General features: G+C 42.9%; 1 protein-coding gene across 1 annotated transcript; it reads left to right on the forward strand.

Moving 5' to 3' along the window:
- Positions 1-8,574: 8,574 nt before the first annotated feature.
- Positions 8,575-14,076, forward strand: kera (keratocan). The gene is made up of 3 exons (XM_079494572.1): positions 8,575-8,683; positions 11,357-12,231; positions 13,415-14,076. The coding sequence occupies exons 2-3, from the start codon at positions 11,370-11,372 to the stop codon at positions 13,594-13,596; spliced, it is 1,044 nt and encodes a 347-aa protein (XP_079350698.1). The 5' UTR covers positions 8,575-8,683; positions 11,357-11,369; the 3' UTR covers positions 13,597-14,076.
- Positions 14,077-15,555: the final 1,479 nt, after the last annotated feature.

A 15,555-nucleotide genomic window follows, 5' to 3' on the forward strand; every position in this document is an offset into this window, starting at 1 on the left:
TAAGGTCCCTGCACACAGAGCGCGTTTTTCGGATTTTGAGCTGCGTTTATCCGTCGGTTTCCGTAAAACGCGTCCAGTGTGCAACCACCTTTACCCTTGTGTCTGTACATGCATGGTTCCTCTCTCCCTTGCCCTGTCTTTTTTTCTATTCTGTGATATACAGTAGCCTACTACAACATGTCTGCTTCATATGAGGTCACTCACGCCGTTTCATATACAGCCATAGTCTGCAGAACGAGACTGGTGGTCCTGGAGGGAAGCAGGGGATGTATGGTTTGGCTTAATACCACGGCTTTAGGACATTTCTTTTCCCATGCAGATCCACACTTATACTACATTCTCTGATGTATGCTACAGTTCCACGGTGTCAAAAACGAATACCTTCTAACTCGTCTTCTAGAGCTGTGCTGAGGAGTTTCAGCTAAGCCTATAATTTGGTATGTGAGGTTGTAATGCCTGTGGGTTAACGAACTCTCCTCCGCCCCGTCAGATCAGTTACAAGCGATATGACTCTACTGCTTCTCTTGGTTACCACCTATGGTCAAGTGTTTTTGAACTGCGGGTTGGAACCTAAACAGAGCCGTGGCTCTATTTATTTTTTTACAGTACTGTATGTCAGAGAGCCTAATATGATAGTGATGGTGAAACTGTACACTGTATTGGGTCAAAAAGCTCTGTACTAATATAGATGGGTGACACATTAAAGGAAAAAACTGATTAACTGAGACGAGGAACGAAAGCAGATGCTTCCATTCGGGTGTACAGCAGGATACAATTAAGAAATTAACATTCAATCATGCTCTGGGTCTGTATAAAAATGCTGATCAGGCCCAGTTGACCTCTATTTTGGACGAAGATGCTAAGAAGAAAACATCTAAGTAGCAACCGCAGCAGTGGAAGCTAATGGGGATCCGAAATAAGAATGAAATAATGAATCTAAGTGACTTTGGGGTTCCTTAACTTGGGGCACGAATATGTTTAGTAGAAACTGTGACTAACGTGACATCTGTATTTCGATCAATACCAGTAAGACGCCTGGGGGCGAGAAGCGACCTCGCCCTGTCGCGTACACTGGCCATACATAAAAGAAAAAAAAAAGAAAAAAAATGGTGCATTTATATAGCGCCTTTATCCAAGGCGCTTTACATAGATTGTGCATTACATTCACCCATTCACACACACATTCATACACCGATGGCAGCGGAAACCATGCAAGGCACCAACCAGCACATCAGGAGCAATTAGGGGTTCAGTGTCTTGCCCAAGGACACTTCGACAGTAACTCTGGGGGAGACCGGGTTCGAACTGGCAACCTTCCAGTTACCATCCAGGCACTCTACCCCTGAGCCACTGCTGCTGCCGCCCATGGAGCATGTCTTGAGTGTACAGGGTTTGATGAGGTCAGATCAACATATGGAATGTTAGATCAGGTCAGCTCCATATATATATATGGAGATCTAAGGGTGCAGCGGTGGCAGTGTATTGAGTGTACAGGGTTTGATGAGGGCACAGGTAGGGCCGGGCCTTCATTTTCGGGCCTGTTGAGAACTCTAGTTTTCGCCGGCTGCTGGGCATGGCTGCACAAATAACTTTGGGGCAGGCCCGTCTAGAGTTTAAATGGACAGGTATCAGTCAAAAGGGAGACATCGAGGAAGGATGGATGGGGAAGGATCAACAGAACTATATAGGCTATCCATATACTAATATTGATGACATCAGGGATCTCCATATGGGCTTAATTGCGACAACCGAATCAGTAAGGTAAAAATCCAACAATAAAATAAACATCAACAAATGGAATTAACAAAACAAGTACAACACATAAAAGTGAGGGAGGGAATGCACATAATAAAAGCTGACCGCAGGGCATTCCAAATTAGGTGCTCGGGCTACAAAAGCCAGATCACCATGTCAAGGCGAGTCTTGGGATCAACCAAGAGAGCAATACCTGAAGATCTAAGGCTGCAGACTAGCTCATATGTTACCAGCATATCTCCTGGCCTTGTAGGGCTTTAAAAGTCATCAGTAAAACCTTAAATACACTAACACTAACTGGCAGCCAGGGGAGCGATGCCAGAATGGGTTTGATCCGCATGTGATTGCGTTTCCTGGGGTTTAGCAGCTACATTCTGCAATTGCTGAATTGACGGCCAATAGCTTTTTTTTACTCTGCCCAGAGTACAGAGAGTTACAGTAGTTCAGATGAGACGATATAAAAGTGTGAATGACGTTTTCAAGTTCTGCAAAAGACAGAAAGGACTTAACTTAACTGGAAATGTTTCCCAACTGGAAGATGGGGAACAAAGACATCAGTAAAAAAAAAGTGGGAAATTGTGGAAAGTGGAATTGTGGAAAGTGAAAATGCAATGATCATGAGGCTTGTGTATTAGTGTGAAAACCCAAAGAGCAACTCTTCCTGTGAATGTCATTGCAGGACGTGATCAAGCTGTCAGCAAGACCAGTCTGTTTACAACTACATAACAAAGAGGGATGTTATAGTAGGGTTGCAGTGTGTAAACCCCTCATTACAAAGATGAATACACATTTGAGAGGTCAGTTTAGACAAACCATAGTCACTGTTCTACAGACACATATATATAAAAACTGATATGGTCAAATGAGTTATCCTTCACCATAAGACACAAGTGTATGAATTCTCCACAAGTGGGCGAACATACACCAAGAGAATGGGACAAGCCTAAGAAAAGAATGTCACAGTAGTACAACTGTCATATTTGCCATCTGTAGTTGCCCAATACATCTTCTGACACACATTTCTTGTTTCCATCATGCATCCAGAAAGGTGTAAGAATATTCTCACAGCAAGGGTGAGCTTATAAGACAGCAGAAATGCTACAGAATAGCAATTCTGTAGCCATTCTATGAGAGGTTGCTTGTGGCAGCGGTGGCCGAACGGTTTGCGGAGCGGTCTTGATACCGGAAGGTCGCCAGTTCGTATCCCCGGACCGGCACGTTAAAATTACCACCGCTGAAGTGCCCTTGAGCAAGGCATTGAACCACTACCATGAAATGTTCTATGAGCAGGGCCTGGCTGTAAACAAGTATCTGATGCTTAGTCCAGTTACCCTGGGTAAATATAGTAACTTTGCTTTGCTGTGCTATTTAGATAGTATGTTCTTTAGACAGATGCTAGGTTTGATGTTTATCTACTTTCTTTGTAGCACTTTTCCCCCTTGCACTCTACAGTGTTTACACGACCATTTACCCTGGTGTTTGTTGACATGCCATCTGATCTGGCACTTTGTAAATCACACTGAGTAAGAGCAGAGCTAAATGCCAAAATTGTAAATTGTTGTACTGTAATTGTTATGGTCTAAGAAAAGAGAACTTACAGTGGGTCATACTGTAAATCATCACCCCCAAAGTTCCATAAACATTGCTCATTGGGCGTTTACCTTGTGTACCTTTATGTTGCATGTGTGTTCTTCTGACAGTGTCATTGGTGTCACATGATGACCGTTTACAACACAGCTAATACTGTGATATGGGCCATATGTGCTGCAGAGACACCTGGCTCCCCGCAGGAGTCAGGCATCTCTTACTGCAGTACGCACTATTTAGAGGCTACCAGTAAGCTTGTTAAGTAAATGGCTTACCTTTTTGTTTAAAGAGTTTCCAGATGTTCACTTTTATTCCCACCCAGAAGTTTGTAATTACATCTAGCAGCTAAGGTCAATCATACTTCAAATTTGGTCCACTTATGTAAATGAAAGACAGTGGTCTTTCAGTGTACAGTTAGTGGTATTTCGGAAACTCCACATCTGTATTGTTACTTTACTACCTACTGGTACTTTACTTCTCAATGCAGTTGGAAACAATTTGATATACGATACAGGATATTTTACCATAACAACATTACATTTTGTATTAACAACTTTGTTCGCATTTGACATGTTTTTACACAACTATTGCAGATCCAGAACAATTTCCTCCACTTCCTGCCTAGCTCTCCCATGTGCGAACCCAGTGTGAAGGTTCTGTTGTCTAGACAATAAAGTCCTTCATACAACCTGGACCTCCTCTGACGAGATGTTAATATCAAAGTAGAGACAGCTGCTCAGGGCTTGATGTCCAGATCCAAACATCAAACTACAGTACAGACCTTCTCCTGCTCTCGCTCAGTCAGTCAGTCAGTCAGTCAGTCAGTCAGCCAGCCAGCCAGCCAGCCAGCCAGTCAGTCAGTCAGTCAGTCAGTCAGTCAGTCAGTCAGTCAGTCAGTCAGTCAGCCAGCCAGCCAGCCAGCCAGTCAGTCAGTCAGTCAGTCAGTCACCTGTCTGTCTGTCTGTCTGTCTGTCTGTCTGTCTGTCTGTCTGTCTGTCTGTCTGTCTGTCTGTCTGTCTGTCTGTCTGTCTGTCTGTCTGTCTGTCTGTCTGTCTGTCTGTCTGCCTGTCTGTCTGTCTGCGTACCCGGCTATCAGCCTAGCTATCTCTTCCTTCTTGTGGTCTCTCTTGTACTAAAATAATACAAAGCACATGTGGGGTTCATATGTCCCATCTCCCTGTTCTCTGCCTCCAGTGGGAAATCCCCTTGAACAAACACAACACACACACGCACACACGCACACAGTCACAAACTCGCACTCACACACACACACACACACACACACACACACACACACACACACACACACACACACACACACACACACACACACACACACACACACACACACACACCCCACACACACACACACACACACATGCACAGAGAGAGAGAGAGAGAGAGAGAGAGAGAGTAGCCTTTCCACCTCCTAATACAAAATGACATAACACTGTAGGCCTACATACCATACTGTACCGTAGTCAAATTTCTTTGTAATATCAATCGTTCTTAAAACTGCACTGAACTATAGACTTCATTTTACAAAGACATGTAGACATATCTTTGAAAGATATGTGGAGTCAAAGTCAGACTCATAAGCTTCCAAAAAAGTTCACACTGTACTTTACACTGAAGTAAAGTACAGTATAGTACTGCACAACATCCCTGTCCTCCATGGCGTGTGATGGGTTAGCCAACACCCCGTTACAAAGCAAAAGGTTAAGTGCTGTCCAATGACCTTTGACCCTCCTCCTCCTCAACACCTGCACTTTAACCATCACTATGCAGATGACTTCACCAACACAAAGGAAAGAGGGGGGGGGGGGGTGTAGGGGTCTCTGGGCTGTTCAGAAAGCAGTCCATGCAACCTCTCCATAAAGGACATCCCCAAGCACACACACGCACTCGCCCTCCCCCCAACCACACATGCTCCATTCTCTCCGCTCGACCAGTGCATGTCCAGGGTACGGCCTTGGGGAATGATATTAATGACAATACACATGTGATAAGACGAGCCCCCAGACTCCCACCACACGAAAGCCGCTGAGTCTGTTCTTGGACTGCAGACAAACGGCAGAACAAAGTGTTCGGAGAGTGGAGGACAAACGCTTCAACATCATCCAGAGCTCACCTGGCTGCACGCAGTCCATACACACAGCGTCTGAAAACACAGGTAACTTTAAGTTTATATTTGTTTTTGTTGTGCTGTGCATCCTCCATTTGAGTGAGGAGGGTGCCTCGATGGAGAGACCATTGCTGGACAGAGGTGGGTCATTTTTTATTAGACTGTTTACATCTGGCTGGATTGCAAAGAAAGCTATTCTTTACCTTTGATCTGGTGAATGGTGCCAACTTAAATTCCATAGCTTACACGCAATGCAACGCTGACTTGGAGTGGCCTCACAAAATACAGTTGGCAGTGGCACTGCTAGATGGGCACGGATATGGATTTTTGCCACTTTTCTATTATAGCCAACATTTTTCTTTAGCTATGTGGTACATCTGAAGATGTATTGCAGGACATACATATATTGACACTTATGAATGATATTTCTGTTTGTCTTGCACCTGGGCCACAGATGTGTATGTTGTAATCTACAGAAAGTTTAATAGTATATAGCCTAATCATTTTGGAATTACAGTACTTGCACTTGATTTGTGCAATAATGATTGTTTAAATGAAAATGCAAATAACTAAATTATTACATATATCTATAATAACACTACACCGGGTTTATTAGCATCGCTAGGCCTACTTAATTGTTTCCAAAGGTTGCTTCCTAATGTTGTGGCTTTGCCAGGTCTAGTCTAAAGCAAGTGTCCAAACACAGTGACTTCCCCAGTGCTAATAACAGTAAGCTATGCCTCATAAGTTATGCCTCATCTTCCAAAAGCCTGAGTATATTTAACTGGATTGAAGTGCAACTGATCGTGAAATGCAGAGCAAATACAGACCGTGCGCAATTAACATAGCTGGCTCAGACACAAAGCCCCTGGCAGGAAATTCGTGCTATCATATTCCTCTGCATGTGTTTCTCTTTAGTGTGTCAAGCAGGTTGGAGCCAACATTTATTATTCTGTCATAATTTCGAGCACTCTGAAGACCTGAGTCAACATTTATTTTTACAGTGGGAATATATTGTATACTTCATCCTTGCCGAATACCAACAATTGAATTGTGACATAATGACAAAGACAATGTGCAGCATTCTATTCAACAAACACATTTATACAGTATTAGAGTGAGTATGCCTCAACTCATATGCACATGTGTGTACTGTATATTTCATGTAGCCTATTGCTTAGATCAAGGATGGGTGTTGGGTTACTAATGTCCAGGTGTTTGTAAAGAGAGACAGATGTTGAACTGTGACTTGGTAAGATATGGGGAAGGGAGGAAGCTAAAGCGGGCATCCTTGTACCCTAAGATCCCTGTAAGAGAGTTGAAGATGCAATAAAAGTTCAATATCAGATAATTTGACCGGTATTCCAAATTTGTACAGGGTTGTTTTCTGTTTCTCATTCATGCATAAACCTAGGCCTAATTGGGAAATAAGATTGGAGAAGACCACTTAATTTTCCTCCATCCACACAGTACTCATGACTGAGGTGGGTTGGGAATTAGGCTAAACCGGTTGGTGACTCAGCGAACGAAGGCGCATTCCATGTGTTTGCAACATCGGTTTGAATCCAGAGCCTGCAGTCGAAGCAAGCTGAATCATGTTTTACAAACAGAACTGCGGCTCAAAAAAGCTTACATGATGCCTTTCACGTCTGGGAGAAGGATCAAGGTTTTTGCATTTAGGTTGAGCAATGTGTGGCATATGGCATAATAGACAAATAAATAAATACAAATAAACAGATTTTTGCAATATGGTTTCAGTGGTTAAATGGAATGTGTTTCTACAGTGATGTTTATACTTCACACGGTTAAAGGACCACTTCACCACTTTTCAACATCTCTTCATATAATTGGTCCTCACTAATGTTAATGATAAAACACCACCATTTTTTCCTACTCAGTCTGTGTCTCATAGGAGGGCTTTGGGCAGTTCGGACACCCGTCCACCAGTGACATCATCATTAGGCAGATTTTCTTTTAAACAAGATTTGTTTTAAAATATGTTTAGTTTTTTATTATCGTGAGAACGATGGCTTCAACTTTTGCATTGCAACTTTTCAGGAAAAGAAAGCCTGATGTTTCTATTATCTTGGATTCACCATCGATGATGTCACTGGTGGACAGGTTTCTGAACTGCCCACAGCCTTCCTATGAGACACAGACTGAGTAGGAAAAAATGGTGGTGTTTTATCATGAACATTAGTTAGGACCAATTATAGGAAGAGAAGTTGAAAAGTGGTGAAGTGGTCCTTTAAGGGTTCACTTGTGTTGAAGAGACGATTCAACACACATTGCACATCGGCAAACATGAGCCCAGTCTAATGAGCTTGTCACTCACATCCGGCCACAGCCAATCAGGTGGGATTATCCACCGGCATTTTGCCGTCATCATCATCAACAGAAATGAAGAAGGTTGCTAACCAGCCAACATCCTCTCACAGCGTGAGAACCTTCACCTCTCTTCAAGAACAGTTAGTGTAGGTCAATCCACCCATGAAATCCTCTTAGATTGACTCTGACCTCAATGCACCGTTGTTGTGTGTCTACAAAACATAACATAGACTAGACACTAAAACCTCAGTCTGGCTCAGACCTTTTTTTTTTTTTTATTTTAGTATCAGTATCAGCAATTATGACATGCAGCCAATGTGCGGTTTAACCACTTTTTAACTTGCCATCCCCAATTGTCATTATAGGGGAACCTAAAAAAAATGATTTTCTTTTGTTTTGTTTTTTTAGTAGCATGAGTTCAAAACTGAAAAGATTGACAACCAATATATCATTAAGTAAATGCTTATGGCAAAGTAAAGCAAAAATTAAGGGTTTTGGACAAACAAGGTTTCCACCCAACAGCAACGATTATTCCAACATGCACGACTGCAAAGAGCTACAATGGAGAGCCACAGATGGAGCACGTGTTAGCAGTGAGGGATGAGTTGTCTGCAATTGTAAGTTAGCAAACAAAATGCGGTTTCTGCATAAGTAGGCCATGTTGCAAGCTCTAAAGGGGAAGGCTTAGTGTGCTGTCCACCAGGGGATTATGACCTCTGATTAATGAGAGCATCTGATTGGTCAAGACAAGCTTTGGTGTCACCATCACAGACAGGTTGGCATAAGGACCAGTAGCACAAATACAGGGAAAGACAGGTATAGGTTGACACTGTGACACCGTTCTATCGGAGAGAGGACGTACACAAAAGGAATCTTGCTTGGTTCAAGGTAGGTTGGTGTGTGTCTGGCAGGGAAAGTGCTGAGTGATAAAACATTAGTCTGGTTAGTGGTGGCAAGCAATTAAGGCTGCATCCTATAGTTTTGTGTATTGTATGAAAATGCTGCAGTTGATATGAAGTTGCATTACAATACTGTCGGTTGTAATGTCTTGTCTTCCATGTTGTATCTTTTGTCCTCCTAATGTCACAGGCCTGTACTGCTGCTGACATTTTTATATGCTGAGTTAGAACATTATACAGTGGGTTGTGCCATGAAATTGCTGTCAGGTTCATGAGGAGACGAAGAACAGTTGGTGGAAAGTAATGCAGTAATTGTTAGTTGGTTGGTTAATTGGTTAATATTTTACTCTGAATTATGTGCCCGCTTTATGCCGCTTTATGCGGAAATATGCCATTCTGCATGAGCACTTTTACATATTGATGCCAATAGGCCTACTTTTGTACTACTACTACAAAAGTACGTTTTTAATTGCAGGACTTTTACTTGTTGTGTATTCCTACATTGTTGTATTGCTACTACTAAGCACTTCTTCCACCACTGCACAAATGTAGCTCCGTATCTTTTCATTTGCATGGAGGCATGGTTGACTTAACCACTTAAATAATATAATACAAAATAACAAACAAAATCTGAAAAATCTGCAAGCTCACGTGTGGCGTCACCTACATGCCCAAAATAGGGACACCAGGTTGAAAGTTGTTAAAGCCGGGTCACTGACCTCTGACCTTATGCACAGTGAGATGCGAGGTGATTCTGCAGCCACGTGTCTGGAAACAGGTGCGCACATTATGGCCTTTGATGTCAGCTCATCCATGGGACGGGCTGTGATTGTCCTAAACGAGATCCAGACCAACACATGGAGTGTGCGCCAAGAATTTAAACCAGCAACAGATGGCAGCCGAGAAGAATCAAGTGCAGAATGATGGGATGGATATGAGCATTGAAGATGGGTCGAAGGAATTATGAATGATTGATACCCATCGTCTATCCCAGGGGTTCTCAACCCGTGGGTCGCGACCCCTCGGGGGGTCACCAAATTATTTTAGGGGGTCCCCAAATTATTTAAAAAAAAATATATATATTATTTTCACGATTTTTCAAAAATAGCAGATCTACAAGCTCGTAGCGCGCCACTCGGTGGCGCGCTATGAGCTTGTAGATCTGCTATTTTTCAATAGCTAAATTATAACAATGCTTAAAACACCAAAAGGGGTTCCCGCCCAAAATGGTTATATTGGGGGTCGGGAGGGGGCGGGGCGGGGGTCCCGAGACATTGCCAAAGCATTTCCGGGGGTCCCCGGCCAAAAACGTTGAGAACCCCTGGTCTATCCTTCCTATTCTATTCTAGTTCCTTGTGGGTCCTCTGCTGCAGGGGTCATCGCCATGTTGGCTTGTGGTGGACTTTTTGTGTTAAAATTAAATTTTAACACACCACAGACATACAAATTAGAGGACAATAATATTACCAGAAACACATAAAGAGCTAGCCCTGAATGGCCATAACGGGTCTGTAAGGGGGTCCTTGTAAATAAAACATTTGAGAACCACTAGTACTAGTTGGAGTCCTAATGTGCCATATTGTCATAGTAAATAAGTGTCATACATATTCTGAAGAAAACCTGGAGACTGACATTCACTAATTGGGTATTATGACCAAATAAGAACATTATAATGGTGTGTAAAAAAGAAAATCAAAAATTTGCCATGGACAAGGCCAAGTCTTTGCTACGGACACATTTGTCCGTGTACTTTTTGATGACCCCTGCTCTGCTGCCTTTATTTGTGGTCTCATTGGAATGAAACTTCATACAAAGGCTCGGTATATTATAGCTTGAATGAGTCAGAGATCAAGGTCAAGGCCATTTTGATGGGCATGCAGTGTTTTTGTGATCTCTTGTATCTCACGTCTATATTATGTAGTTCACCCATCCACACAACCAATGTTATAACATTCTCTTCTGTCGAGCTACAGTATGAAAAATACCCTATCCTTCTAAATCGAAAACTGTGGATATGCGGCACATTTATTGTCTTTGTGTGTCTGAATCCATGCATGAGTTTATGATTGTTTGATTATGTGGTTGGATACTGTGTGGTACTGTATGTGTTAGCACATGTGTGTCTGTTTTGGTTGAATCACTTGATTAAGTTAAGTGGACTTGCCCCCAGTACCATGATAGATGAGGCTTTGAGTTAGGTTAACAGTTAGATCACATGTGATTGTGTCTGAAACCCACAGAAGGTTGCTGGCTAATCAGCTGTAAAGCAATTAAAGTTGACCAAACATATACTGCCTTTAAGTGGTTTATCTCTCATTCAAAGACCAAGGGGATGGTGGATTATCTGGCAATGTTGCCACCTCAATTGACGATTGGCATTAGTGTGCTACCACTAAATTAAGACTACAGTTTTAACTTTGACAAACTTGCAAGGCTTCCTGGACTGCATGCTTGTCTAAAACCAGGTCAATGGTTTTAATTCCCATGAGACCCCAGACCTGATCCCATACTCTTTGTCAGGATGTCTGGACACTGCAGAAGTGTCCCATCACATGACCTCCTCTGTCCCAAGGCCCTAAACCTTCTGTGTGCGTACTGTGTATAAATATGCTCTCTGTTCTGTTTCTAATTGTCTGCTTCTCTCTGTCTCTCTATCTTCTAGGTCAAATAGTAAAATGGTGCTTCTTCTGAGTCTGGTGTCTGTCGTCTTGGTCATTGGTCCAACACTGGGCCAGGACATGCCATACGAGGACTATATGACCCAGCTTCAGGCCTGCCCCCATGAGTGTCGCTGCCCCCCGAGCTTCCCTAACGCCGTCTACTGTGATAACAAAAACCTCAAGCGGATCCCCAACATCCCTCCACACACCTGGTATCTGTACCTACAGAACAACCTCATCGACGCGCTGACAGAGGACGCCCTGCGCAATGCCACGCAGCTGCGCTGGCTGAATCTCAACCGCAACAAAATCACGAGCGAGGGCATTGAGGAGGGAGCCCTGAAGACCAAGTCTCAGCTGGTGCATCTCTACATGGACGACAACCTCCTGACATCCGTGCCGTCTGCCCTGCCGTCCGGCCTGGAACAGCTGCGGCTCTCTCACAACCGCATCTCCAAAATCCCACCCGGTGTCTTCTCCGGAATGGACAGACTTAACCTCCTGGACCTTCAGGGGAACAAGCTGATGGACGACGTGGTTACTGAGGTGAACATGAAGGGTCTGAACGGACTGGTTCAGCTTAATCTAGCCAAAAACCAGCTGAGCAGCATGCCCCCGGGTTTACCGTCCACCACCACGCAGCTCTTCCTAGATGGCAACAACATTGAGAAGATCCCAGCTGAGTACTTTAAGGGCTTGCCTAAGATCGCGTTCCTCAGGCTCAACCACAACAAGCTCGGCAACGGCGGGCTCCCCAGGGACGTGTTCAACATCTCCAGCATTCTGGACTTGCAGCTGTCCCATAACCAGCTGACAGAAGTTCCCATCATTCCACAAGGGCTTGAACACCTGCACCTTGACCACAATAAGATCAAGAGTAAGTCTGTGTCTTATGATGTTGCAAAGGCTAGAGGAACTGTACGTGAGATCTGTATGTGAGCAAAGCCTTGTTTATGTTAGTAAAGGAGGAATGAAAACATGTCTAAAACTTCAAAGTATCATAGCAAGATATATGTATTGGGGGATGAGGGTGGTGGCAGGTAGAGTTCTGCACAGGACTGTTTTCTAAGTCATGCTTAGGGTTGGGACCCGGAACCTGTTCTGTTTCAGACCCGGGTTGGGACCCGGAACCTGTTCTGTTTCAGACCCGGTTCCGTGATTGAAAAACCGCCGCCGGTTCCATCGAATTTGCATTAGCGGTTCCGCTGTCTTCATTTGACTCAGCTGTGTTTGCGCGCCTGCATCATGCAAGCGGCTGTGGTGACGTCACGCCACCTATCGTACATGTGTGAGAGGGGCCGGAACTTCTTATAATGTATGTATTTGAGTCACAGACATATGCTACAAGTCACATCAACTTCCGTCCATGATATATGCAAAGGAACGGCTGAAGTGCTGCCTGGGCTCGAGTTTTGCTTGCTCAAAAATAATCCACTATGTGTTTGCCCTGTGGTGGATGGGACAGAGCTGCGTAGCAGCTTGTACAGCAACAGCAGTGAGAGACAATGGTGCGCGCCTGTGGAATACGCTACAAATGAATTAATATATTAATTAATGCCTAGTCCGACCCGATTCAAGCCTGACAAAATATGTGACCAATTGGGCTCGCCCAAGTTGAAATAATAGTTATACAATTTCTAATAATAGTGTTATATAATTATTTGTGCTGTAACCTAGTAATCACGCCAGGGAATCACTTTATTATAAGTAGAAATTATACTTATTATAATAATAATTATTATTAATATTTTCATCCATTCTACTATAGAAAAAATAATAATAATAATAATATATATATATTATATATATATATATATATATATATATATATATATATATATATATATAATTAGTTATTTATTTATTTTAATTTTATATAGGAACCGGACTCATTAAGAGGGAACCAGAACCGTTAAAATCCTAACGAGTCCCGACTCCCAACCCTAGTCAAGCTGTCCTCTATTTTGTTGATTGTAAATATATTATCTAAGGGGAACATGAAGTTGGAATTTGAGATTTTCAAATAAATAATGTATTATTTTTTTTATTTTTTCAAACAGGTGTGAATGGATCCGATATCTGTCCTGTGTCACTTGATGCTTTGGATGACAACAACAACAATGTTGACAACAACCTTGCTCCTCGGCTGCGGTACCTCCGACTGGATGGCAATGAGATCAAGCCACCGATTCCAAGGGACGTCATAATGTGCTTCCGTCTTCTCAGGTCTATCGTCATCTAGAATTAATTCTAATCTCCCAGGATCTGATGAGCCAGCTCAGGAATGGCAAAAGGACATGACAGCATAATGACTAAGATGATAGACATTTAGCTAACAGTAGAAAATGATCTGATTTCAAGGGAATTTGAACAGAACATTCAAGGATCTAGATTGCCTGACAATATAGATTATTAAATGACATTGCAGTATCATCTGTTGACCACTAGTTGTGCCTTGTATTGGTATGAACAACTGAATGTGACCTTTTTTTAAAGAATGAGTCTTTAATTTATCATAACTGTGACTAAGATAGCATATAAGACAAATATGTGTTTAGCGTCTTTATCCCCGATGTCCGGGGGGGATGCTTGTGAGTGCTTAACCCCTTACTTTGGAACTTTTTATATTGTTCCTAGAATAGATTTTTGACAGTATTTTTTATTGTACTTTTTTTTAAGGATATTCTCAAGGTATCATAAGGGTGAGCTCAGCTCAAAAACATGTATACTGGCATGTTTAGGTAACTTATTTTATTTAAAGTTTAAAGTCATGTCCATTGAGATTTCATACCCGTCCCTCCTTAACGTTTTATACGACAAATTACTTACTAACAGTATTTTTAAAACTACTAACACTCTTTTGATATGTTTTTCCCCATAATGAGGTTTAATGTAATCAAATAAAACATGAAAATAAACGGTGTACCCAATTGCTGGACGATTTACTGTCTTGAATAACGATTAATTGAGTGTGTGTGTGTGTGTGTGTGTGTGTGTGTGTGTGTGTGTGTGTGTGTGTGTGTGTGTGTGTGTGTGTGTGTGTGTGTGTGTGTGTGTGTGTGTGCCTGTGTGCGCGCGCGTGTGTGTGTGTAGCAAAAACTGAGGCACTATACTTGTGCAGCCGGCAGCCGGCGAAAACTAGAGTTTTCAACAGGCCCGAAAATGAAGGCCTGGCCCAACCTGGGCCCTCAAGACACTGCCCCCGCTGCCACCCTTACATCTCCATATATGGAGCTGACCTGTTCTGATATTCCATATGTTGATCTGACCTCATCAAACCCTGTACACTCAAGACACACTCCATATATGGCCAGTACAGAATTCATTCCATATGTTGATCTGACCCCCCATGCCAAAGCGCCAGCGCTCGCCCAGCAGTCTGCTGTCAGTCACCCAGGCGGATATGTTGATCTGACTCCCCATTCCAAAGCGCCAGCGCTCGCCCAGCAGTCTGCTGTCACCCAGGCAGTTGCGTGCACGCTTTTCGCCCTCAGGCGTCTTACTGGTATAAATTAATTATATTTTTATTTATTATTTAATTATATATATTATTATGAATTATTATTAGTATTTATTGGAAAACAATGCTGGAAGATGTCAATAAATCAAAATGCAATAGTTCATAGAGCCATATTCCTTCACCATTCAGTAAGAATGTTGTGGCTAGACATTCTCTATTAATAATGACACTGTGGCCACTGGTGGTGTTTTGGACTGAATCTGCAGAACCCACAAGCAGTTCTTTGACCTCCTCCTGATTTGTGGACAGGAACTCGGTTTGGCTCCTCCCCTTTCTAAGTCCACTTCCTCCCTATTTTTTTTGTTGCTTTTCATAGCGTTGGTCACGTGCCCCCCAAAAACAGACCTACAAGCTATCAATATCCTGGCTGGGGCGGCGGTGGATCAGGGGTAGAGTGGCCGGATGGTAACCGCAAGGTTCCCAGTTCAAACCCGGGCTCCCACAGAGAGCGGCGAAGTGTCTTTGAGCAAGACACTGAACCCCTAATTGCTCCTGATGTGCTGGTTGGTGCCTTGCATGGTTTGTGTGTGAATGGGTGAATTTAATGCAGAATCTATGTAAAGCTCCTTGGATAAAGGCGCTATATGAATGCACCATTTACCATCCTATATGACGTGTTGATACCGTATCAGTTATTTACAGAGAATACAAATAAGCATTTGGTGACTAAATAAGCCTGTA

The sequence above is a fragment of the Electrona antarctica genome (genome assembly GCF_951216825.1).
Source record: "Electrona antarctica genome assembly, chromosome: 23".
In the NCBI taxonomy this organism is placed as follows: domain Eukaryota; kingdom Metazoa; phylum Chordata; class Actinopteri; order Myctophiformes; family Myctophidae; genus Electrona; species Electrona antarctica.

Excerpts from the sequence above, each read along its gene's own strand:
- kera (XM_079494572.1), top strand. The coding sequence starts at position 11,370 with ATGGTGCTTCTTCTGAGTCTGGTGTCTGTCGTCTTGGTCATTGGTCCA. Across the intron at positions 12,232-13,414 it reads TGACCACAATAAGATCAAGA|GTGTGAATGGATCCGATATC; the intron begins GTAAGTCTGTGT and ends TTTTTCAAACAG.